The sequence below is a fragment of the Stenella coeruleoalba genome, assembly GCF_951394435.1.
Source record: "Stenella coeruleoalba genome assembly, chromosome: 12".
NCBI lineage: Eukaryota > Metazoa > Chordata > Mammalia > Artiodactyla > Delphinidae > Stenella > Stenella coeruleoalba.
Genome location: NC_137158.1, coordinates 37,227,806 through 37,254,256, shown reverse-complemented (window position 1 = coordinate 37,254,256; position 26,451 = coordinate 37,227,806). Strand labels below are relative to the sequence as shown.

General features: G+C 43.1%; 1 protein-coding gene across 1 annotated transcript in view; it reads left to right on the top strand.

Annotated features, from left to right (window-relative positions):
* Positions 1–25,048, top strand: part of POPDC1 (popeye domain cAMP effector 1) — a 42,776-nt gene extending 17,728 nt beyond the window's left edge. Inside the window, exons 6-8 of the mRNA XM_079939838.1 lie at positions 4,515–4,682; positions 5,619–5,760; positions 24,665–25,048. Of these exons, the coding sequence (XP_079795964.1) occupies positions 4,515–4,682; positions 5,619–5,760; positions 24,665–24,789 (435 nt within the window). The 3' untranslated portion in view covers positions 24,790–25,048. The remainder of the gene's footprint in view (positions 1–4,514; positions 4,683–5,618; positions 5,761–24,664) is intronic.
* The last annotated feature ends 1,403 nt before the right edge of the window (positions 25,049–26,451 follow it).

Here is a 26,451-nt window from a genome sequence, read left to right as displayed (position 1 = left end):
GGAGTATATTGCCTCTTCCCGAAGCGAGTTCGCAGTGAAAACTGGCAGGTGCTCCCAGGACCAACTTTTCGCTATCTGTGCCAGTGGCATTTACACCTGAGAGTCAATGGCCAGACGTCTCCGTCCACATGCCTTTTAACCTGCTAATCTCATTTTTCTCTAACTCTGAACAGTTACAAGTGTTCTGACAAGGAGCCGCTTCCTTTACATTTTTCTTTCTTTAAATTCATTCTTTGGTAGGGGTGCTACTGAATTCTACCGTAGGGTGAAAGGAGGAAAGGAAGCAAGTGGACTCGATGACTGTCCCTTGAGATTACACAGTGAATGTTGTTCAGGAATGTGCGGTAATTATGATGACCGGCAGAGTGACAGAGCTGAGACAACGACTCTAAACTTCCAGCTGCCCCCTAGGTGCTGTGTTAGTACTTACAGACCCAAGCTGCTGCTTAGAACTGTTGGAGAATCTTGAGTATCATTATCACAAAAGGTAGTTTTTTGTGTTTGGTTTCTTCTTTGTACAGTTTCATATCCAGCGAGCTTTGCCATTTCCATTTTTCTTTTGGATTTTACCTCCCGCTGTTGCCGTCCCATAGTCAATAGCACATCCTGTGCTGTGAAGCTTGAAAATCAAACCTTTACTGACTTTAAAGGAAGAAGAATGTCTTGGAGGCAGATGTCCAAGCTCTGGTGAAATAAATGAACACTGAGTTATAACTGGCTTTTAAATAAAACCTTATCTTAGTGTTAAGTAAATCTTTGGGTTAAGCTGCAAAGCAATTTAATCTGCCAGTCTTGACTCTGCTGTGTTTTAGTGCAGATGAAAACTCAGTAAGAATTAGCTGAATAGACCACCTCCAGGACATTTTTATGTTCCTGGTGCGTGAAACTTTGTGCAGTACACAAATAAAATAATAAATTCTCCCCTGAGGACAGTCAGTCAGTCACAGTGTCAGACTGCCATTCCCATTCCAGGACATTCAGCAATTCCCTCCGACGCTCTTTTTCTTGATAAGGTCTTTTCATTATGTAAGGGCGTAGGATTGGTTTGGGACTAATCCAGCGCCTTGAGGTAATCACAGCAAACCCGGTTACAAACGCTTAGTCTAATTCCCTACCTGAGAGAAATTCTTTTGTGTCTTCCATTACCGTGTTTGCTTTTATTTCTTCTGTGAAATTCTTCACAAGAACTCAAGCATGGCACTGCTGAGGTACCCTAATAACCTAAGAAGCAAATGTATTTCATGGAAGCTTTAAAAATTCCTAGATTGCATCATAAAAATTCTTCGTTAAAGATATGTTTCACTTGACTGTTGTAACAGGAAATCATTAAGTAAGTCTATTTGACAGTAATGAAGCATTAGCTATCCACTGAAATGACCTCAGTCGATATGCTAACTACCTGCTTCCAGCTAAATGCCTGCTCTTAGGGACTTGTAAGACTCATACATACTGTAGGTCTAGCTTACTATTTGAATATTGTTACTACATTTAAATTGAATAATAATTTTAACCGGTTTAAAATCGTTTTCCACCATCAATAAGAAATGGTTGCCTAGTCGCATGTAAATCAATGAAGTCAGAACACACCCTCTGACCATACACAAAAATAAACTCAAAATGGCTTATAGACTTAAACATGAGACATGCCACCATAAGACTCTTAGAAGAAATCATAGGCAAAACATTCTCTGACATAAATTGTATCAATGTTTTCTTAGGTCAGTCTCCCAAGGCAATAGAAATAAAAATAAAAACCAACAAATGGCACATAATCAAACTTACAAGCTTTGGCACAGCAAAGGAAACCATAAACAGACTGAAAAGACAACCTACGGAATGGGAGAAAATATTTGCAAACGATGCAACCGACAAGGGCTTAATTTCCAAAATATACAAACAGCTCATACAACTCAACAACAACAAAAAACCCAATCGAAAAATGGGCAGAAGACCTAAATAGACATTTCTCCAAAGAAGAAACGCTTTGGGTGCCGGACTGGGCCACTGTGTGTGCCCGGTGCTCACTTTCTCTAATTACTCCTCTAGAATGTTACTTGGTTGCCTTCTGTTTGCGTGCCCATCTCCTACTATCTCTGGGAACTCCTCGGGACTGGTTATATGGCTCTCGACCTTATACTTGACCTTATACTTCTTTAAATCTTTTTTTTCCCCTTGGTCACATGTCTTTACTTATTATCAGCTTCCTCCATTAGAATGTAGGCTTCAGGACATCGTGTTCAGCTGTTCTTTGTATGCAGGATTCTTGATGGTGAGTCAGCCTTGTGGTCACTTCACCAAATGCCTTTCTCTGTGACTGTCTTGATGAATCTAGGACACATTGGGTAGGGTTTGGCCTGGTGGAAAAACATGCCTGGGCTGGAAGTCAGCAGTGCTCACTCCACCATTCATTAACATGTGTACCTGCCTAAGTTTTGTGGTGCTTCTCATTTGTTTTTTTATAACTTTATAAATTTATTTATTTACTTATTTATGGCCGCGTTGGGTCTTCGTTGCTACACGCGGGCTTTCTCTGGTTGCGGCGAGCATGGGCTACTCTTTGTTGCAGTGCGCGGGCTTCTCATTGCGGTGGCTTCTTTCTCTTGTTGCGGAGCACAGGCTCTAGGCGCCCGGACTTCAGTAGTTGTGGCCCGCAGGCTTGGTAGTTGCGGTTTGTGGGCTCTAGAGCGCAGGCTCAGTAGTTGTGGCGCACGGGCTTAGTTGCTCCGCGGCATGTGAGATCTTCCCGGACCAGAGATCGAACCCGTGTCCCCTGCATCAGCAGGCAGATCCTTAGCCTCTTCGCCAGCAAAGAAGCCCCCTGGTGCTTCTCATTTGGCATCTGGAAAATGAGGAAGAACCTTATCCGTCTTACCTCAAAGGCAATTTTAAGGACCTGCTTACATGATAGATGTAAAAGCACTTTAAATGTTAAAGTACAATACATACTTAAAGTGAGTGGCATTATGTGGACCTGTCATTTCCTACTCATTCTCTACCATTTTCCCCTGTTCTGTATTTGTCAAAACACTTACTGCCCCCTGAGATTGTCACATTTCTTTATTCATCATCGGCTTCCTCCACTGGAATGTAAGCATCACAGGGCAAGGATCTTGGCTTTTTTGTTCACAACGGTAACCTCGGTGCCTTGAACCGTGTCTGGCATAAAGTACGAGCCTAACAATGTACGTTGAAAGAATAAATGAAATTTAGTGTTTTACGGAGCCATAGAGCTGCTGATGCATTTCTTAAATCCCAATGTGTTTGGTTTGGGGGATTTATTGTTTAATGTATTTAATATTATTTAATAGAATAAATAAGTGCAGCTTTATTTTTCTAGGAACACTGACCCACGTTTTGTAGCCAAACCCTCTCATTTACTAAAGGTCAGATTTCAACCACTGACATAAGGAGAGAAGCTGGGTTTTCTGTTTTCTCTCCTAGTAGACATAAATACCTCCTTGTCATCTGAAATATGTTTAATTTTTTTACTAACAAAGGGTAAAGAGCTCCTTTGGAAATCTTTGCTCTGAGCCCAGATATGACTTCATGTCAATTTAGAAACCTTTATTAACCTGCCAGTTGGACAAGCATTGGGTTTAATGTTGAAGATGTAAAAATGGTTTTTGCCTTCAACAGTATTTGTGTTCATATGTTAATTTCTTCATCAGTAAACCTGCACTGAGCACCACTCAGTGTTGGAAGCCAGGCATTCAGTATGAAGATGCACAGTCCCTGCCCTCAGGGTGCTCAGGAGAGAGAGTGGACCACGGATGAGCTTGAGTTCAGTGATAGGAGGGCCACGTGAAGCTGACAGAAGGACCTGCATGGGAGGAAGGGTGTCCTGACCCTGAACTTGGAGTGAGGGCGTGGCCCCTTGCTCTGGAGAGAGGATGTATTTAAGGAATACTTAAATTCTGTGTAGTGCAATTACGATGCTTTCCCATTTTCCTATATAATAACACTTAAGGAAAAGGTATGGTTTCCCAGTTCTGAGCTACCTGGGGGATCTCTGTGTGTGTCCCCAGTGGGCTACCCTTGGTAGGTCACACTCGAGAAATACCTATGACAGAAGGACCCAGAGAAGGACCCTTACTAGCCATATTTATCAGTAACCATCTGGGCCCTAAAACCAATTCACGTGAGTCTGCTTTCTCATTCTCTAGTATAATTATCTGGATATAAAGAAATAATTAGCCATAAATTGAACATCCAATTGAGACATCAGTCTAGCACACTCCGTAGCAGTGCTATTGACACGGTGGCCATTCTTCTATCACCAGACCTCACAAAACAGAACAACAAAACTTGGACTTTGCTTCCATTTAGTCTACAGATTGCTTGGTTTTAAATGTAATGTTATACTTAGTTATAGAAGCGAGTGTGTACGGATCTTATTTTAACTAATATGACAAAGCATTGCTATGATAATATCCACTAAACTATTCTACTCTTCCCTCCCCCCAAGTTACTAACATCATAATTCATACACATTTTTCTCTCTGTTTCTTTGGCAGGTCACCATTATTGCAGATGATAACTGTAGATTTTTATGCTGGTCAAGAGAAAGATTAACTTACTTTCTGGAATCAGAGCCTTTCCTATATGAAATATTTAGGTATCTTATAGGGAAAGACATTACAAATAAGCTCTACTCATTGAATGATCCCACCTTAAATGATAAAGTAAGTGTTTTTCTGAGTCTGTTTTGTTAAATACGTATGCATAGTTAGGTATATCTCCTTTTATGTAATACATATTTTCCTGAATCTTCATTAATTAGTCATATGTTAAGTGAAGTGGGGATGCTTGTAATTTAGAGACCCTTCAGGGAATCATTTCTCAAGCGTGAGGAGATATTATGCAATTATTATATTTTGCATGACCTGGTGAGGTGTCTGTGAATGTCAGGGACCTCCACTTGTGGTGATGAGGTGCTAACCTCTTCATAAAGAGTCTTTCAAGCAATCAAAGGAAGATGATAAATGAATGGAAGAACTAGGCAGTGGTATAGGCCATGGAAGGCGGGGCAGGGGGAGGTTGCAGACTGATAAATGCTGATCAGCCCCAGCAAGCAGGAGGTTGGCTTGTTAACCCTGTGTTTTCCAGTCTTGCACATTCTACTGGTCAGGTACCCTCCCAGAACGCCCATAAGTGACGAGAGGTATGGAATGGAAGCCTGCGTCCATTCGGTTAGGAATTTCAGAGCTGTCTAGATCTCCAACGATTTGCAGTTTGATCTCCACTTCCCCACATTTGCTTAGAAGGAAATTAAAATGATTACAGAAGAGAACTTGCAAACCTTGTTTCCGTGATAAGTACTGTTCTCCAGGGACTATGAGTATGGGTGTGTGCACTCTTCGAGTCATCTTGGTGAAGGCGGTTATCAAATTAGGTTGGTGCTTATTATTTTTCAGATTCATAAATAGGCTATTGAGTATATTACATTTTTCCTAATGTATTTGTAGTAATAGCTTATAATAAAAATTACAGCTACCATTTATTGGGCACGGACTGTGTACCGGATAGTCTTCTATTTCAAGGAAAAGTAAATGTTACTTACAGGGAATAGATGAGCTAAGTCTCATGGCACTCAGAAATCTTACAACTTTGCTTTATAGACGGTCCAAAAGTTGGACCACCAGCTCAGCCTTTGCACACAGCTGTCCATGCTGGAAATGAGGAACAGTATAGTCAGCTCCAGTGAAGACGAAGACGGCTTACACCAGTTTCTTCGGGGCACCTCCAGTGTTTCCTCTCTTCGTAAGTTATCCCCACACTGGGATTCTGATGGATATTGCTAGAAAAAAACAAATGACAACTTTGATCAGAAAAGTAACTTTTCAAGTAGCAAGTGTTTGGCAACCTAAAGGTAACAATAAATGTAATCAAAACTTTTCTAGCTTTTTTTTTTTTTGGATTGCACATCAGTTAAAATCCAACTCTAGAATGCCTATTTCCATTTCAGAACCTGTCCACTTGTTTTGCCATATGCTTTTCTCAAACACTGGTTCAGTAGAATAGTATGAACGAGTCCATATGGTTTGCTGGGTATCCAAGCCTTGTTGTTTTCATGATTTTAGTGGAAGTGTGGGCCCAGCATCGTGTTTAAATGGTAGGAAGCAACAGCTGGAGGTCGTACTGCCAGCTGTTATCTCAGTGTGACCACCAGAAGTTAACAGGTGAGTGGGTAATGGAATTTTCCTGAAGATGAAGAAGGCCACTCAACACCCCTGTGAGTGTTCACACCAAGAGGCAAGTTTTCCAAGATTCCACTATAGTTTAGATTGTTTTAAAACATTTTAAATAATACTAATGGCACAGATGTTGAAGATTAAATGCTTAACATTAATGCTTAAAATTATTTTAAGAATTATTCCAAGAAAGGTAGTCTAAGACTGTGGAACAAATTCACGGGAAAGAGCAGACAGGCAGACAGATTCTCTCACTGCATAAGCTAAACATGATTCATCTTTACAATTGTATGTTAATCCAAGGTAACTTTTAAGAAAATCCAGATACGCATTCCACAACCCTAAGCGTTTATGTCAATGATCTTGTAACTTTGGATGCTTGAGCTAATCGGATTAAGGATTTTAAGTATCGCAAAGTCAGGAGAGGCTGGAATCGACAAGGCCACGTCAACGTAAGCTTCCAAGCAGTCTAGGCATAGAAACGCATTGTGGGCCTCAAAGAGATTTCAGGAACAACGCAAATGAGAACGTGGAAATGGCTATACTTTATTCCAAAGTAACTTTTAGAAAGTACAGCTGAGGTTGACCAAACTCTGAATCTACTAGCATGTCAGATGTGTTATCTGCCTTGTTGAAACAGTTTGATGGTCGGTAAGCATTTTCAAATGGACCCATCCTAATTACATGTACAGTGATTTCTAAGAAAGGCCAGCAGAAAGGAAATTACAGTGAAATATTGTATGTGAATTATTTTTCCTGTAGAATATCTTTTTCTGTAGTTTTTTTTTTTTTTTTTTTTTTTTTAGTCCCACAGCCTTGCTTAGGAAGCCCTGAGAATGGGCAGTTTATACTATGGCCATTCGTTTTCTTAAAATCAGTTTTGTTTTTCTGTAATATTTTCTTGTATAATCTAAATCTTTTGGACATTTTAACATTTTAGAAAAAGAAAAGAAGCTTCTCTAGAGTATGTTGTTTAAACAGAATTGGAACATGTTTTCAAGATTAATGTTTGCACTGTACTTGCCTTCAGAAACCTTTATTTCCAGGTGTTCCGTGGATGGATCACACACGTGCATACAGACCTGGGTTCTTGCTCTAATAATTCTTAGCTGTGTCCCTTGGAGTAAGCCGTATGACCTTTCTAATCTGACATGAGCTGTCATATCTCAGCACAGGCCTGGATCTGGTCACAACTCCTGGTCTGTTTCCTTCCCTCTCCCCTATAGTGAATCGTGAGTTTAATCCAAAAGTCCATTCCCCACATGGATAATTGAAGCTTCCGTGTCTGTGAAGAAGTGGGCAGCCCTTGGGGGCAGGGGGGGCAACTTTACTTCTCAGTTCCCTTGTCCAGTTGTACTTTGCTGTACTGAAAATGTGTACAACTTGCTTATGTTGTTTATTTAATTATTTTAGCCTCAGGTTTATTATACAAGATCTTACATATTGATGCAAATGCATAGAGCCACATATGTGTGCATACTTTTGAGTGTGTGTGTGTGTGTGTGTGTGTGTGTGTGTGTGAGAACCGCACAGCAAATTCATGTTCATACCTGCTTCCTTTTTTTTTTTTTTTTTTGCGGTACGGAGGCCTCTCACTGTTGTGGCCTCTCCCGTTGCGGAGCACAGGCTCCGGACGCGCAGGCTCAGTGGCCATGGCTCACGGGCCCAGCCGCTCCGCGGCATGTGGGATCTTCCCGGACCGGGGCACGAACCCGCGTCCCCTGCATCGGCAGGCAGATCCCCAACCACTGCGCCACCAGGGAAGCCCCGTACGTGCTTCCTTTTGACCAGTCTTCATTCTGGGCATCACTCCTGCAGTTTAATGAAAGACATTATTATTTGAGCACAGCACTGATATTAATTATGAATTATCTAATTCACCCTATCGCGTGACTCATTAAAAACTGGTTAGTTCTTGTTTCTCTTAGATTTTATCCTGGAAATACTGAAGGCTGTTTTCGTTTTTCTCTTGCCAGATCCATCAATATGCCGTCGACTTTTCCAAATTACAAATTACCTTCCTTGTAAAACAGAGAATACAAAACCAATCTCTCAGGACTGTTAGGCTGACATAACGAAATTTAGCACACTTTGAGCATGCAGTAGGCCTCAGTCAATGTTAGGTCCCTACAACAAGTGCCTAAGCTCTTACTAGTCTGGAATTTTGATGGGCACATGGGGGCAGCTGGGGCAGCTGCTCTCAGCAACAGTATCAGCTTCATGAATGCTAGTGGAGAGAAGGAACAAACATTTATTGACAATAGCAGGTGTTATTTTTTTCGGGTATTCTCTATACATGATCACATTTAATCTTCACTGCAGTCTACACGGAGGAGAGGTATCTTAGCTTTCACTAGATGCTGCAGTGCCAACAGACGGTTCCCCGCATCTCTGGCTGCAATGCTTTCTTCCTCCTTCACCTGCACACTGGATGCTGCTCCAGCGTGTATCCTCCACACTCTGGAACACCAAAGGAGCAGCTGCTGTTTGGGTGAGCTGCCACTCGTGGCCTAGGGAGGACAGGGGTGGCAGAATCACCCCACGGCTCTTAAAACTCCCGTTTTGAGGTAGCACTTGCCACTTTCACTCATGTCCCCTGGACCAGAGAAGTCACTTGGCCGGAACCACCATGAATGGGTGGCTCTTTAATCCTCCTTCAGGGGCTACACAGGAAGGGAGGGAAAGCAGGCATGTTGACAATAACACAATCTACCGTGATGAGTATCATTTCACTTAACCGAGAGGAAATTGGGAATATGAGATGTGTACTCACTGTTCCAGATCCTCAGGGGGAGGTGCTGGCAGACAGACACATCCTGTGTGATTCCTCAGTCCATGATTTTAGACCATATTGCCTCTGTGGTTTAAAAAGAAAAGGGAAAAAAATGCATGAAATGTTTGACCGGTGCTTTATAATTTACAGGTCACTTTCACACCCATTCTTGCATTTGAACCTGATGACTCTGCCAGCTGGGCACAGCGGCCGCTATTACTCACCTCTTTGCAGACGAGTCCACTACACTTAGGGAGAAGGTAGTGTTTGCAAAAGGTCATTTCTTTCCCCTCCATCCCACTTCCTTCAAGAAACCTACCATCCCCCGAATCCTTCATTAGGACCAAGCAGTGAAACAGATAGGTTTTCTTAGGCCAGTTAATTTCCATTTCAAAGAAAATTTTGGCCTTAATCGTTGTATGGAGGTTCTACGCAGGGACATTTAAAATTATCCAATAATATTCTCCAGTCAGTTAGCTTTGGGTTCGCTTTCACATTGCCTCATATATATACTTACAGAACGATGAGCAATGCTGCTCTGTAAAAATTAAATTTATTTTATGTATTTTCCTAACCAAAAAACTTTGACATTATTCATTCTAGTCATTAACTCAAACGTAGAAGTAGATTTAAATATTAAAATCCATTTCAATATTTCTCATAATTATTTTTTAAATCAATATCAGGATGTACCCATTCATGGTGGTTCCGGCCAAGTGACTTCTCTGGTCCAGGGGACATGAGTGAAAGTGGCAAGTGCTACCTCAAAACAGGAGCTTTAAGAGCCGTGGGCTGAAAAGTCTCGGAATCTCTAGGCTCCCCTTTCCATCTCTTTCTGTCTGTGTTTCACCTTTTTGTTTTCTTTTGTTTGTCCTATAGAGCAGAGATTCTTAAACATATCTATGCATATGCGTAACTTGGAGATCTCATGAAAGGCTTTGGTGCAGCAGATGGGGGTGGGGCCTGGAAGTCCATGTGCTTATTGACAGGCGCCCACGTGATGCTGATGTGGCTGGTCCCTGAACTATGCCTTGAGTAGTGAGGCTGTAGAATTCCCTGCCTTCTGGAATTGGGCTGATTGCATTCCCCTGGTTGTGATTAAGATGTTTCTTGTATTTCTTGAGGCTCACATAGATTCTGGTGAAGACTCTACTTTTTTTTTTTTTTTTTTTTTTAACGGTATGCGGGCCTCTCACTGTTGTGGCCTCTCCCACCGCGGAGCACAGGCTCCAGACGCGCAGGCTCAGTGGCCGTGGCTCACGGGCCCAGCCGCTCCGCGGCATGTGGAATCCTCCCAGACCGGGCCACGAACCCGTGTCCCCTGCATCGGCAGGCGGACTCTCAACCACTGCGCCACCAGGGAAGCCCCAGGATCTCTACTCTTTACCAGGGTCTGGATTCCACTTCAAACGATCATTTAAAGGCAAGAAAGTAAAATAATGAAATAGTCTGAGAAAAACTTTCCTGTTTATTCACTAGCACATAATCCAATTAATTTAACTCTTTTTCGCTTTCCTGTTGCTTCATTTACTTGAGTTCCATGTTTAGAAGTGTGATTGTGAGATAGGATGTCCAGGACGTGTGAGAAGGATTAAATGCCCTCAGATGGATATAAGCTTTCTTCTTTCTGCTCCTGGACCAACGTGCTCATCAGGGTGCCTTGTCATCTCCTTGTCTTTCCTTCCTTACAAGGTTGGCTCCCTACGTGTGATGTATAAAACACACACACACACACAGATGGACTGTACTTGGCAGTTCCATCATGATAAGTGGTGCTGAGCACAGGCATTGTCATGGCAACAGGTGGACACACTACGTTTCCTTGAAAGTTGAGAACTTTATTTTAGTTAATTGGGGTTAAATGAACCTATTGTTTGGTGTGTTTGTTTTTTGAAAATCCTGAGTCAGTGTAGGTGATCCTGTCAGAACTCATCTTTGAAAGATTTTGCTAGTTTAAACTGTGTATTTTTTCAGAAATTATTATTAAAATTTATGATTTCTTAAATAGACTATGGAATAGAGATATTTATTACCGACAAAAAACCTTTACAAGTATTTTTTGTTATTAATGTCAAGATGGTGCTGTGGACAGTCTACTAATTTCATATGACCTAGATGCACAGGTCTGCTCTAAGCTGAGTTAGTTTGCATCTGGTTCGTATTCTTGGCTGCAAAGACTAGGCAGCATATCTGACGTAATGGGTTCCCTCACCTCTGTTATCTATTTTTTTTATCTGGAAAGATACAAAAAGCCAATACAACCTTCTTGTTTCATGAAATAGTCTGTTCAACCCAATTTGTATTTTGTTCCCCCTGTGAACAACTGTAGGCTTATAAACAACAAGCTTTACATAAAATTATAGGGAAAGAGAGAGACAGGGATGTGATTAGGCAGCAGGTACCCAGAGGAAGAGCCCCTGAACCGTTCTCAGACCCACCAAGAGGGCTAGTGAAAAGCAGTGCTCCTACTGTGTAGTTGAGTAGAGTGCAGCTTGGGGACGTTAAATAACCTGGTTAGGGCCACTGTGCCAACCCTGAAACAAAGAAGTGGTGAATTGGTTACAACAGCGGTCCCCAACCTTTTTGGCACCAGGGACCAGTTTCCTGGAAGACAGTTTTTCTGGGGGTGGGCATGCAGGCGAGGTGGGGGGATGATTCAGGTGGTAATGCGAATGATGGGGAGCAATGGGGAGCGGCAGATAAAGCTTTGCTCGCTCACCTGCCACTCACCTCCCGATGTGCGGCCCGGTTCCTAACAGGCTGCGGACTGATATTGGTCTGGGGCCCGGGGTTTGCGGACCCCTGGGTTACAAGGTCTTGCCTTGCTTTGGCCCTTACGAATAACCATACGTGAGTGTAAACTTGTTTGGGGATATTCAACCCCTACTGCAGCCACTGACACATGCTGACCACTGTCATACATGTTCTCATTTAATCGTCACAACCCCCCAGTGAGGTAAGTGTTACGTTTCCCCCGTTTCAGGTTGAGGAGTATGACGTTCATCTCCTCTGGGTCCTTGAAGCACAGCCCCTCCTGGCTGGGGGACCGTCTCCAAGGCCCACACTCTCACCAACCCTTTAAATGGCCTCTATCCTCATCCAGCATTTTCTCATCTGTAAGATGACTGTAAAAGGATTTTATTGGTTATCTATTTTTAGTCTTTTAAACAAAAATTTTCTTAATTATCAAGTTAATATACACACACAGATATCAAGTAGTAAAAAAAATATCTCAGTGAAAAGAACTGACCCCCTCCAACCTAACTGCTCCCTAAGAGCAATCACATTGGAACAATTTTTGTCCGAAATGATGAATAATGTGCTGTTATTTGATTTATCCTCTTAACCTTTATCTTCTAACCTAACTTAGCTCGCTTTTAACTTCCCTTCCCCCTTCTGCTCAGTATGATATTACTAGTTTTTATTCCTTTATTGTTTACCTTTGTAACATTAAATAGTACACTTAAACCTCCATTTCTTTTTTCTCTTTGAAACATTGTTTCAAGGTGAGGACATTAGCACCCTACCATTAGCATCCCTACCCTTACTTACTCTTTCCCCCTGCGACCTTCAAACTGTTGTCTCTTCTTTAACTTTCAAACAATCAAGGTTGATAACATATACATTTCTGTTCCCTCTTCTGTTTTCAAATTGTTTTTAATGTGGTAAAATACACACACTATGCAAATTACCCTCTTATCCATTTTTAAATTATGGTTCAGAGGTATTAAATACGTCTGTTCTCTTTGCAGTTAGGTCTTCCTTGCTTTGTCTGTGGGTTGTTTTGTAAAGTTTAAAACAAGTAAATAGTGTTGACATTATGGTTTATTCAGAACCCAATAGTGGGCTATGACTACCCCTTTCTTTAGGTTCCAGTGTCATGACTCCTGATCTCTTCAAAGCAGACTGTTTCTAATAAGTTCAAATGGATTCTCCTTTTGTCAAACACAAACATAACACTACAGTTTACTTCATGCCTTGCCTCTCCTTTTTTTCCCCTGAAGTTTTTTGTCGCTTTGCTCTTAGGGCTGTCTTAGTCACCAGATCCCCCGTATCTTAAAGCTGCTTTTTCTTTCGGGTGAATCCATTTCATTTCTCCTTAAACTCTGACTAGTTATTTCACCTTTGAGCCATGCCTTTTCATACTGCTTTCTGTTTTTACAGGCATCTCCAGTGGCCTCTCTTTTTCCTTATCCTTGCCTTTTTGGTCTCACATCCCCGCTCTCTCAGGCCATCAATTCCGTGTCCCCTTTTTCTCAGACCTTCCTCACAGAGCTTCCCACCCTCGTACCTCACCCCGGACTGGTGATTCTCTGGGTCTGTTGCACAGCTGCCATCCCGGAACCGCCTTCCCTGTTCCCCGGAGTTTATCCACCAGCTCTGCAGCCCTAAAGCTTTCTCTGTGGGGCAGAAAAGGGCTGCAGGACTCTCGCTGTTCCGTGGCTACTCACACCTGTTGCCATGCAGCTCAGGGCCCCGACCGCCCATCTCAGGAGTCGGGAACTGATCTGAGAACCTCCCATAGGAGCCACTAACCTCCTCTTCCTCCCCGTAATTGCGATAATCTGTATACTTCCTTGCTTGAGTCCCTCAATGCTGGTGCTGGGTCCCTCCAAGGGAAATTAGGTACAAAGGCCAAACCTACCCTTCTTCAGAAAGCTTCAGTCCACATTCAGTTTCTACAATTTAAAACAATCTTATGACCTCAATGAAAAGAACCTCTTTTTAATTTAAAAAAGTTTTATGATGTAAGTAGGTAAAGGCAGGAAAGGGGATGATAATCCTTTCTAGCAAAGAAGCCATTAAATTTTTCCCCTTGGGAGGGAGGGAGACACAAGAGGGAAGACATATGGGAACATATGTATATGTATACCTGATTCACTTTGTTATAAAGCAGAAACTAACACACCATTGTAAAGCAATTATACTCCAATAAAGATGTTAAAAAAAAACAAAAACAAATGACATTTACCAGCCTAAAAAAAAAAAAAATTTTTTTCCCCATCCCCATTCATCAAAAAATGTATAATCTAATTAAAATTCTAATCCCCTGTAAGGTTTTTAATTACTTGCTAAAGCAGTTGGCCAGATGGTTCAACATAATAAAAATAGGAACACTTTGAAAGGAATGAAGTAAATGTCATCAAAGTTAACAGAAAAAAGGGGGAAAAATCTTACCACATTATATCGGATAGTTTACAAAAGCGTCACTCCATGTTAAAAAGTGTATTTCTGAAGCAGAGCGAGAAGTCATTCGACAAACTTCATATCATGGTCCTGTACTTACTTGAAGATCAAACTTGAGGTCGCTTATTCATTCTCTGGAACACATGTGACCTTCACTCTGGATTTAAGAACAATATGTCTGTTTACTTTTTCCTGTGAGGAGAGGCCCTCAGGCCCTCATGCAATCATCAGCACCTGAAACAGAAATAAGCTTAATAAGGATAGGGCTCTATCAAAGGGAATTTCTCTTACCTAACTTTTTACCACTCGGATAGCAGAGTTTCGATGGATTCTTATGTAAGGTCGCCATGGTCTGTGTAGAAAAAGGCTTCCTGGGGTTCTGTAACTCGGGACTTTAGGAAGACAGGAAAAGGCCTGGCAGGGCAGCCTGAGCCCATCCTCCGTGGAGGCCCCTGGCTGGTTTGCACCTGCAGGCAATGACCCTCAAGGTCGCACAGTGGGTCTTAATCACCAGCTCCTTTTCTTCTCAACTAGGATCCAGCACGAGCCACTGCCTGAACAGGTCTGCTGAGAAGAGACTCTTTTCCCAGATCCAAAGCCCCCCGTGGGTGTCCCCAGTGTTGTCACCCCCTGTGGTCTGGCGTGTGTGGAGGTGTCCACTGTTTGGTTCAGGGCTCTTACCTCTAAGTCTGTCTCCTGCATTTGCTCAGAGCCCGTGTTTCTGAGTTTTGAGTTTTCCTCTTACCCTCAGGAGGGCTGCCTGGTGTTCCCGTTCTCTTTCCCACCTGAACACACCGAACGTGGTACACAGCTCAGAGTAAATTCTGCTCCGCTGGCTGTGCCTTTTCCAGGCCTTGCTGTCTGTGGAAGGGATGTGTACGTCTTCTTGGCAGGATGGCTTTTGGGTTTTTTTGTTTTTGTCACGTGGTATAATATGAAACATCCCCCAAGCAAAAGTAACTCGATGGAACCGTTTAACAATTTCACACCTGATGAGTCTGGATTGAAGTTCAGTCTAAGACATTTGTTTTACATCCTTTTAGAATAAACTGTGTTAATTGGCAGCCCGAGCCAATTGGAAGGTGTTGATAGCTGACAGCCCAAAATAATGCTAATTATCTCTTCTTGATTATAATAAACACCAAAGGATATAGTTAACCACTTCTGTCTCCCAACTCTGAAAGCGGTTTTAATAGAAAAAGGATAAAAATCAGTTTTCTGGAAAATTTGTGGATACGGAATGATTTGCCCCTCTAGACTTTGGGATAAATGAAAAGTAAAGCATTATACGGAGGTCATGAACCTCACAGTAACGTCCTCGAGGGGCAAAAGTGACTTGAAAAAGCATTTGGCTAAAGATAAGCTCAATTTCTTCCTCTGTTCTCTCCTCATGTTCTCCTACTTAGGGATGGTATTGGGTCTTCTGGGCCAAGTTCTGAGGATGCATCAATGCATAAGATTAATGAAGAACGGGGCAAACTTGTAGAAAGAATTTACTAATGTTCAACTTGTGAAATGTAAGACAGTCCCCTTAAAGCAGAATTCTTTTTTTCGTTGTTGTTCATACTCCAAATTGGGTTTGGATTTATTAGCGGACAAAGAAATGATTTCTGGCAGCACAGTGATGACCTCTGAGTCTTTCCACTTGAACCAGCAGGTGTCCTGTGGAGGGCGGAGAACACCGGGTGTTCACCAGGGTGAGTGAGCTCCTTCTCTGGGAAGTCTGCCTTTCTCCTGGCCGTGACGGTGGCCAGTTCCCGGGTTGGGCCAGGTGAACCTCATACTTGGCCCTTAGTGGTACAGAAGCCAGGCTCCCTGAGGTTGAGACAGAGAGTGGACTCTCTCTGCGACTCTGATTCCTGTCGAGGGGTCAGGCAGCTGGCCGGCTCTGGCGGCTTCCGGCGGCTACAAGTCAGACGGTGTCCCCGTCACCTTCCAGTACATCTGCCGATGGAGAAAGAGCAACAGGCACTGTGGTGGGAACTGGGGTGTTGGGGGGCTGGTGGGCCCTAACGCAGGCACAAAGGCTGAAAGGGCATCTCTCTTCTCTGTGTGGAAAGAGCACAAGGGCTGAGTCTCGCCGGGCCATCGGGGCCTCCTGGTTTACCCTGGCCAAATACGTTTCCGAGTGGGTCCCGCCCTGGTGGGAAAGGCGTTCATCCACAGCATCTCCCCAGCTCTATTTCCTTTACAGGTGTCCCGGTTGTCCTTGCTTTATTTAGCCTCTGAGTATAAATTAGAAATAATGACATGGATACGGTGAGAATGAATTGCTCCCAAAAGTACAATGTAGTTCCTGAGACGTAAAATGATACAGGGGCAGAGACTATGTTTGATTCGTTTTTATTTCCCCAACATTTAACCCAGCCTCTCAGCCTTGTAGTCACCTGGGGATTCTCTTTGCTGATTGGATGGAAGCTTTGTAGCAGGTGACGATACTGACAGACTTCACTGATGGTGACTTGAGGGGACGGTACTCCTGCCTGTGCTATAAGCCCTGTCGAATCGTCAGTGGTACGAAAGTGATGTCCCTCAGGAGACGTGATAAAGAATACAGCGCTAACACTCACCTTTCATAGTGAGGTTTCACCGTAACCCGAGACCTGCATGCGCTTGAGGGGCACGGGTGGCACCCCACTGCCAGGGCAGGGACCTGACCCATCAGAGATCCAGTTTGACGGCCACGTGATGTTCCCACGTCCTCAGGATCGGCTTCTGAAGGCCCCGTGCAGAGTTTCGGAGGAGGGATTCTTCTCATGGACTCAGTAATTATCAAGGACCTGGCTATGTGTGGGTGCTTCAGAGAGGCTGCAGGAGAGAAGAGGCAGTGATGACTGCCCTCAAAATGCTTGTTCTCCAGTAAGGGAGAGATGCAAGTATTTGTTGTCCGGTGGAGAACAGAATCTCCCCACAGAAGGAATTAGGGAAGATTACAAAGGAAGGAGGTGGGGCTTGAACCACACTTTGAGGAGTGGATAGGAATTTGGTGGGTAGAGAGGAGAATGGAGAAACCAGTCGGAGGGAGAGAAAAGCAAGGAGAGAAAAGGAAAAGGATGGGCTGGATTTGGGGAGCAGTGAGTTTGCTAGAGCTTGGACCAGAAGGGAAGGAGGCCCCTGGATGTCACCCTAGGACTGTGGATGACTCTTGCTTGACTATCTTTTACCATTATGTCATAAGCACTACAGCTCTTCCCTTCCCAGGTAAATAGAGTGGGGACAGAATAAATTCTTTCACAATATCAGTGGAAAAAAAATGTTGCCTGCTATATCAGTAGACAAAAGATGTTACAGCCACCCTGACGGTGAGCCCTGGAGCTCAGGAGAGAAACAGGGTGCCCGCCATCTAGCAGTCTGCCGCTGCCACCACCCCCTGACCGTGCACCCTGAGGGGACTCAGGATGCGAAAGCACAGGATCCTGGCCCCAGATAGCTGAGGTGCATAGCAAAGGAATGATTTCAGTGAGCCCAGACTCCTGCCTCTTCCCATACCCAGAAAAACGCTAACTTCCTTAACTTGCGATGTCTTGTTTCCTTTAATTAACAGTAATCTTTTGATGCTCTGACTCCCTGGTCTTTGTTGCCAAAACTCCTACATATCCTGGCTTCTCCCTTCCCTCTTTGGAGCCATCCCCCAGAGCGATCTATCTGAGAGGCTGTGTCCCGGCCTTAAGTCCTCAGTTTTGTCCGCCAAATAAAACATAATCCTCAACGTTAAGGGTGTGCTTTTTTTTTTTTCAGTCAACAACAGAGAAAAGTTCTCACACAGTTTCCTAGGTCATTTCCAGTGGGATTGGGTCCTCTCTCAATGGAAAAAGGCAGTGATTGGTGAAGTAGTTAAGGGGGCAGATAACATTTTGGCCCCGATGTAGACAGCACCCTCACATTACCACAGAACATCACCCCTGGTTTGATAGATGGGCTTAAAAACTACAAACCAATTTCCCCCACTTCCCCAGCCCAAATGCATTGGGTGTGTTTGTGTTATGTGTGTCGTACACTTAGGTCTGAATGCTCTACGTAGCAGATTGGGCATAATGCTCTTAGACATGCCATCTTGCTTGTTCTGAGGGCTTTGTCTGCCTGCAAATACTCAGCCTAAGTTAATATTTCATGACACCCAATCATAACTTGAGGCTAGAAATATGATGGAAGCCATGGCTATTGTTTTTTCTTAAAAAAAAACCAAAAAACAATTTTGCTGCACTCTTAGATTGAGAAACACAAACCCCTATTTGAGCACAAGTCCCATTTCCTTTATGTGCTGTTCCTATGAGTGACGATGAATTTTAACAAGTTTCCTAATGATTTAGGCCATTGCTCTCCTAAGGCCTTATTATTAACTCGTTTTACTGACTTACATTTACAAAGGGATTATAACATCCTAGGCACAGATGTAAGAACTTAACAAGTGTTGAGTCATGTAATCCTCTTAACCACCATGTGAAGTAGATGGTATTATTATGATTTCTATTTTACAGATAGAGAAATTGAGGCACAGAGAGGTGACGTAACCTGCCCAAGGTCTCACAGATAGGTCACGTTGCCATTTGAGTAGACGTGCGAATCTGAGGTTATGTTTGGTGTGTCTGCTGTCACCTGTGTAAAAAGGGATAAAAAGAACGTGTCTGAGAGATTCTCCCTTGCTGTGCTCAGAGGCAGAATTGTGTTCTTGGACTATTTTAATCGAGGGTGATTTTCTACCGTTTACGTCAGTAGTTGTGTCTCTCTGGAAACTCAGTATTTTAATTGACTGTAAATGTTGGAAAGTGAACAATTTCCATGTATATACAACAAACACACTAGCTCTGCCGAAGTCCAGCCCTGCGTAATTATGATCTTTTCATGTTGGAAGATGTGGCTGTGGATAAGGGCATCTCCCCAGATGTGTGGCAATGACTGTAGAGTTAATAATTAAATGACAGTTATTGTACGTAACTTATTGCTTCCTCCCACCCCCCAAAAAAACCTCAACCATAAAAAAGAATGAAATGTTGCCATTTGCAACAACATGGGTGGACTTGCAAGGTATTATGCTGTGTGAAATAAGTCAGATAAAGACAAATACTGTGTGAGATCACTTATGTGTGGAATCTAAAAAATACGACAAACTAGTGAATATAACAAAAAAAAAAAAACAGACTTATAGAGAACTAGTGGTTACCAATGGGGAGAGGGAAGGGAGAGGAACAAGATAGGGATGGGGGTCAGGGCAAGAGGCACAAACTGTATAAATAAGCTACAAGTATATATTGTACAGCACAGGAATATAGCTAATATTTTATAATAACTAAGTGGAATATACCCTTTAAACATTGTGAATCACTATATTGTACACCTGTAACTTACATAATACTGTACCTCAACTATACTTCGATAAAATTAACAAAAAGTTTTTTTAATGTTTATGTAATGATGTTATGTGAATCTTTAACTGGAAAACAGTGATAAATGTCATATATGCCAAAGAGACTTCTTAAGTTAAAATAAGTTATATGTAAACGAATCATTTCTTGCTAAATACGATATTAATGTCCTCTCCTAACAATGGCCACGTTGATTCCGAAGCTGTCCATGGAAGGAACACACAGAGCCGCCCCCCAAGATGTGTACATATCAGGCCCCCAAAAGTCCATTTCCCAGGTATCTTTATCCTGATCTCAAAATTCTATCAGTAAAGTAAGCAATGCAGTATACTTTTAATCCAAATGAATAAAGGTGAAATGAAAAATATATATATCTTGAAAAAAAATGACAGTGACGTTTCCTACGTGCCCAGCACCGTGCCAAGCACATTCCATTATTTTGTTTAATCCTCCCAACAACCCCATGCGGCAGGTCCTGTGAACATCTCCTTTCCACAGACAGGGAAACAGGCCTAGAGAGGTTTAGTAATGGAGGACAGGTCGCACAGCCAGGAAGCGGCACAGCAAGGATCTGAACCCTGGAAGTGTTTCCTTGAGCCTCTGGTCCTGACCACTGTTCCCTGCCTCCCACACTCCAATCCGTGCGTGGAGCACACGGCCGGCCCCCACCCCTCCTCCTCGATGAACGCTCTCAGGGTTGCTGCACCCTCTGGTCTGCAGCTGACTCTGGCCAGGGATTAACAGCTGATCTTGATAAATTTCTTGTAGCCTTTCTGCTTTGTGTCTTCATAGAATCCTGCTACTGTCCTTTGCTGTACAGCAAGTATTTGAAGAGGCAGATTTCACCCATTGTTCCTCCATCATCAGCCTCACCCCCAGCCTGAGTTCAGCGTTTGCTGGTTGATTGATTGCTAACTGACCCCGCCCTGCTGGAGGGCAGAGCAAGAATCCGGCACAGGCATGGGTAGGGCCAAGGGAGACCCTGACAAAGTGGAGCCTGACACGGAACGTGGGAACAGTATGGAAGAGAGTTTGCTGTAATATTAGGCACCTTGAGAAGCCCATGTACCCGTTTATAATATCTTTTACTCTTACTGTTAGATAATGGTTTTTTCTGCATCAAGCATGGTGTCCATTACAGTAGATGCTCAATTAGCATTTGGTGAATGCATGAATGAATGAGGGATGGACAGAACGTGTGAGTTATTGTTTGGTTTCTTATCCGCTGCAATTTGGGATTTATTTCATCCACCCGGCTCTTCCCTCCCATGCCTGGATTCTCCTTCTCACCACCTTCTCTCTCTCCCTCTCCCCCTGTCAGTCCAGGGAGTGACTGGACAGGTGGTGGCAAGAAATATTCTTTTAGGGCTTCTCTGATGGCGCAGTGGTTAAGAGTCCGCCTGCCGATGCAGGGGACACGGGTTCGTGCCCCGGTCTGGGAAGATCCCACATGCCGCGGAGCGGCTGGGCCCATGAGCCATGGCCACCCGCAACGGAAGAGGCCACAGCAGTGAGAGGCCCGCGTACCGTAAAAAAAAAAAAAAAAAGAATGTTCTTTTAGGTGGTGTTCCAGGATGGTGTTAGGTTCTATGATTTTGGAGTAGAACCATTCTTCAGGGAAATTAGGACTTAAACCAGCCTTCAAGGGACTCGAATCACCACGTATGATGTTACTGTAGGAGTGTGCATTCTGAGTTCTAAGCAGACCTTGGGGCAACCCATTGGGAGCTTCATATGTTTGAGAAGCTCATACCATCCAGGCATCTGCAGTGGCATCCCCTCCACAAGAATGGCTTCTTGACTTTCATGCCTTGCATTTGGTCCATAAGACATTTGGTCCACACCAAGATCCTTGATATTTGGTCGTATTTGGTCCTGTCCAGAATGTCCATGGAGACATTTGGTCCATGCCAAAAGGCCCTTGATATTTGGTCTTATCCAAAATGATTTGGCATGCACAGCAATCAGAGAAGAAAAAGAAATAAAAGGGATCCAAATTGGAAAAAAAGAAGTAAAACTGTCACTGTTTGCAGATGACATGATACTATACATAGAAAATCCTAAAGATGCTACCAGAAAACTACTAGAGCTCATCAATGAATTCGGTAAAGTTGCAGGATACAAAATGAATATACAGAGGGACTTCCCCGGTGGCACAGTGCTTAAGAATCCACCTGCCAATGCAGGGGACTCAGGTTCAATCCCTGATCCGGGAAGATCCCACATGCCATGGAGCAACTAAGCCCATGCGCCACAACTACTGAGCCTGCGTGCTGCAACTACTGAAGCCCACGCACCTAGAGCCCGTGCTCCACGACAAGAGAAGCCACCGCAATGAGAAGCCCATGCACCACAATGAAGAGTAGCCCCTCCTTGCCGCAACTAAAGAAAGCCCACATGCAGCAATGAAGACTCAATGCAGCCAAAAAAACAATAATAAAATATTTTTAAAATGTTTTAAAAACAACAAAATTAATACACAGAAATCTGTTGCATGTCTATACACTAACAAAGAAAGATCAGAAAGAGAAATTAAGAAAACTCCCATGGGGCTTCCCTGGTGGCACAGTGGTTAAGAATCTGCCTGCCAATGCAGGGGACACAGGTTCGAGCCTTGGTCCGGGAAGATCCCACATGCCGCGGAGCAACTAAGCCCGTGTGCCACAACTACTGAGCCTGTGCTCTATAGCCCATGAGTCATAACTACTGAAGCCCACGAGCCACATCTACTGAAGCCCACGCACCTAGAGCCCGTGCTCTGCAACAAGAGAAGCCACCGCAATGAGAAGCCCGCACACTACAACGAAGAGTAGCCCCCACTCACCACAACTACAGAAATCCTGCGTGCAGCAACGAAGACCCAACACAGCCAAAAATAATAAATAAAATAAATAAATTTATTTTTTTAAAAAAGAAAGAAAACTCCCATATACCATTGCATCAAAAAGAATGAAATACCTAGGAATAAACTTACCTAAGGAGGCAAAAGACCTGTACTTTGAAAACTATAAGACACTTATGAAAGAAATCAAAGATGACACAAACAGATGGAAAGATACACCGTGTTCTTGGACTGGAAGAATCAATATGGTTAAATGACTATTCTCCCCAAGGCAATCTACAGATTCAATGCAATCTCTATCAAAGTACCAATGGCATTTTTCACAGAACTAGAACAAAATATTTTAAAATTTGTATGGAAACACAAAAGACCTCAAATAGCCAAAGTAATCTTGAGAAAGAAAAACGGAGCTGGAGGAGTCAGGCTCCGTGACTTCAGACTATACTATTACAAGGCTATGGTAAACAGAACAGTATGGTAGTGGCACAAAAACAGAAATATAGATCAATGGAACAGCATAGAAATCCCAGCAATAAACCATGCACCTATGGTCAATTAATCTATGACAAAGGAGGCAAGACTATACAATGGAGAAAAGACAGTCTCTTCAATAATTGGTGCTGGGAAAACTGGACAGCTACTTGTAAAAAAATGGAATTCGAACCTTCTCTAACACCATGCACAAAGATAAACTCAAAATGGATTAAAGACCTAAATGTAAGACCAGATACTATAAAACTCCTAGAGGAGAACACAGGTAGGACACACTTTGACATAAATCACAGCAATATATTTTTGGATCAGTCACCTAGAGTAATAGAAATAATAACAAAAATAAACAAATGGGACCTAATTAAATTTAAAAGCTTTTGCACAGCAAATGAAACCATAAAAAAACCCAGAAGACAACCTACAGAATGAAAGAAAATATTTGCAAATGGCACAACCAACAAGGGATTAATCTCCAAAATATACAAACAGCTCATGCAGCTCAATAAAAAGAAAAAAAAAAATCCAATCAAAAAATGGGCAGGGCTTCCCTGGTGGCGTAGTGGTTGAGAGTCCACCTGGTGATGCAGGGGACACGGGTTCATGCCCCGGTCTGGGAAGATCCCACATGCCGCGGAGCAGCTGGGTCCGTGAGCGTCCGGAGCCTGTGCTCCGCAATGGGAGAGGCCACAACAGTGACAGGCCCGTGTACCGCAAAAAAAAAAAAAGAAAAAAAATGGGCAGAAGATTTACATAGACACTTCTCCAAAGAAGATATACAGATGGCCAAAAGCCATATGACAAGATGCTCAATGTTGCTAATTATTACGGAAATGCAAATCAAAACTAGGAGGTATCATCTCACACCAGTCAGAATGGCCATCATCAAAAAGCCTACAAATAATAAATACTGGAGAGGGTGTGGAGAAAAGGGAACCCTCCTACACTGTTGGTGGGAATGTAAATTGTTGCAGCCAGTATGGAAAACAGTATGGAGGTTCCTTAAACTAAAAATAGAGCTACCGTATGATTCTGCAATCCCACTCCCGGGCGTATATCCAGAGAAAACCATAGTTCAAAAAGGTACATGCACCCCAATGTTCACTGCAGCACTATTTACAGTAGCCAAGACATGGAAGGCACCTAAATGTCCATCAACAGAGGAGTGAATAAAGAAGATGTGATACATATATACAATAGAATATTAGCCACAAAAATGAAATAACGCCATTTGCAGGAACATGGAGGGACCTAGAGATTATCATACTAAGTGAAGTAAGCCAGAGAGGCACAAATATCATGTGATATCACATATGTGGAATCTAAAAAACTAATACAAACAAACTTATTTACAAAACAGAAACAGACTCACAGACTTTGAAAACAAACTTATGGTTACCAGAGGGGAAAGGTGTGTGTGTGGGGGGATAAATTAGGAGTTTGGGATTAACATACACACTGCTATATATAAAACAGATAATCAACAAGGTCCTCCTGTAGAGCACAGGGAACGCTACTCAATATTCTGTAATAACCTCTCTGGGAAAAGAATCTGAAAAAGAGTGGATATACATATATGTATAACTGAGTCACTTTGCTGTACACCTGAAACTAACACAACATTGTAAATCAACTGTATTCCAACATAAAATAAAAATTAAGTTAAAAAAAATACAGAATTTACGGAAACTGCATTCCTGGTGCCAGCTATAGGTGCCCAGAGAGTTTTATCTTCCAGTTGGAGTTTGCCATTGATCTATCAGGCCAGCATCAGGGAAGGCTGTCCGTTAAGTGGTTCTTCTTTCTGTGTCTCTGACAGATGTGTCACCCCTACACCAGCGAGCCTCTGCGAAGATGAACCCAATAGAGGAAGGGGCGGAAAACGATGACGACGTCTTTGAACCCGTGTCCTCGAATACGCTTCAAGTTCGTCGCTGGCCTTGATCCCAAGAGAGGATTCACGTTACCAAGAGGGAAACTGTCTGGAAGAGATCCTGAAAAATACCAGCACTTTTTCACAGCTTTTCAATTGTTCTGCTTTAATATTGATACTCCCAGCCTGGGAGAGTCTGAGGGCAGGAAAGGGAGGGAGATTCAAAACATGGGAAGGTTATCTTCTCTTTTTACTGGTCAGCTTTCTGTTCCACTGAGCCTTCTGACTAAACCGAGTGCTATTTTTGAGAGATATATTTTCACAGTGTTTTCTAGATATGTTATCATTTAACTTAAAAAAATCTTAGCGCTTTGTCATTGCAAATGCCTTCACTTATCTTTCCGAGCTGTTCCTTTTCGTCAGAGACAGTTTTTTCTCTGCCATGGCAATGGGGCTGTCCGTTTGATAGTTGTAACAAACAATGTAAGTTCGAAATTGAGGCTGAGGTAACATTAAAAAGCAGGGAACCTCAGGCTTCGCTCAGTTGATTTTTTGGCCGGAAAATTTTAAAGAAAGGTGTGATGCGATTCATGTATATTTTTCTCTCAGGCCAGACACGTCATTCTGCTAGACTGCCTTCCTTTTGTGGGCATTGTGTGGATAGCTTGATAATGAACAAAGCTCGTCAGACTTCGCTCACATTACCCTTATATTATGCTGTTTGGAAGTTGGGCTGAGCCCTAAAGCTGGAAACGTTAACAGTGGAAGAGGTTCTGAGCCTGGGGCCGGCCTTTGGCTAAACCAGCCCAGCTTGCCCCACACTCTGCTGTGGGAAGCACGTTCCTTGGAGTGGGAGGACCGGAGAGTCAAGTGGCCAAACAAGTATCGCAGAATGATGAGGCTGTTGGAGCCGCTGCACTCTTCAGCTGCTACTCTGACATGCAGATGGTTCCTCCAGGTCCATAGATGTCTCCTTACTGTGTATGCCAGGGACCAGGTGCCAGAGACGCAAAGAAGGACACAGCTGTGTGCGGGCAGATGGTCCACCACAAGCTCTGCCATGATCGCCCGGCCTAGATAGTGCTGTGAGGGCCTGCATTCCAGACGTGGTGGTATTTGGGAAATTCGAAGTCTGCTTAAATCATCCAGCGGGTCAGTGTGACTGTGGCCCTCCACCAGGCCACCTAGTTGGGGGAAGCCCCCTGATGGGCTGTGCTCCATCATGCCCCACTACCTTTATTTTGTGTCATCCACTGGAACCAACTCTGAGTCACTCCCATTAGGTTAAACAGCTAAGAAAAGTTCCAAGTGAAATTATTTTCAGGTGAGCTGAGCCAAAAGCATCTTTTGCCAAGAGGTGATTTCTGTGAGAGGAGATATAAAAATAAGCTACGCCAGGGTCACCTCATTTTCCTAAACTCATTTTTGAAAGCCAGTTATTTTAGTAATTTCACTTGAGTCAAATTTACATGCTTGGTCACTCACTGAGAAAACTTCCACAGACTGGGTATCCAGCTCCTAACATAGTCATCAAATGCTGGCCTATTAGCCTCACAGTAGAAAGGCTGATTTCACTTTCCCACTCTAGTGGTCTCTTCTGTTTGCTAAATTAGGAATTTATTTGGGGAAATGAAACAAAGGTGAATGACTTTGCCTTGGCTTTAAGACTATAAAGATATAATAGGTTGAACTCTTTCTTTCAATGCCCGAATCAAGTATATAAGGTAATGGTG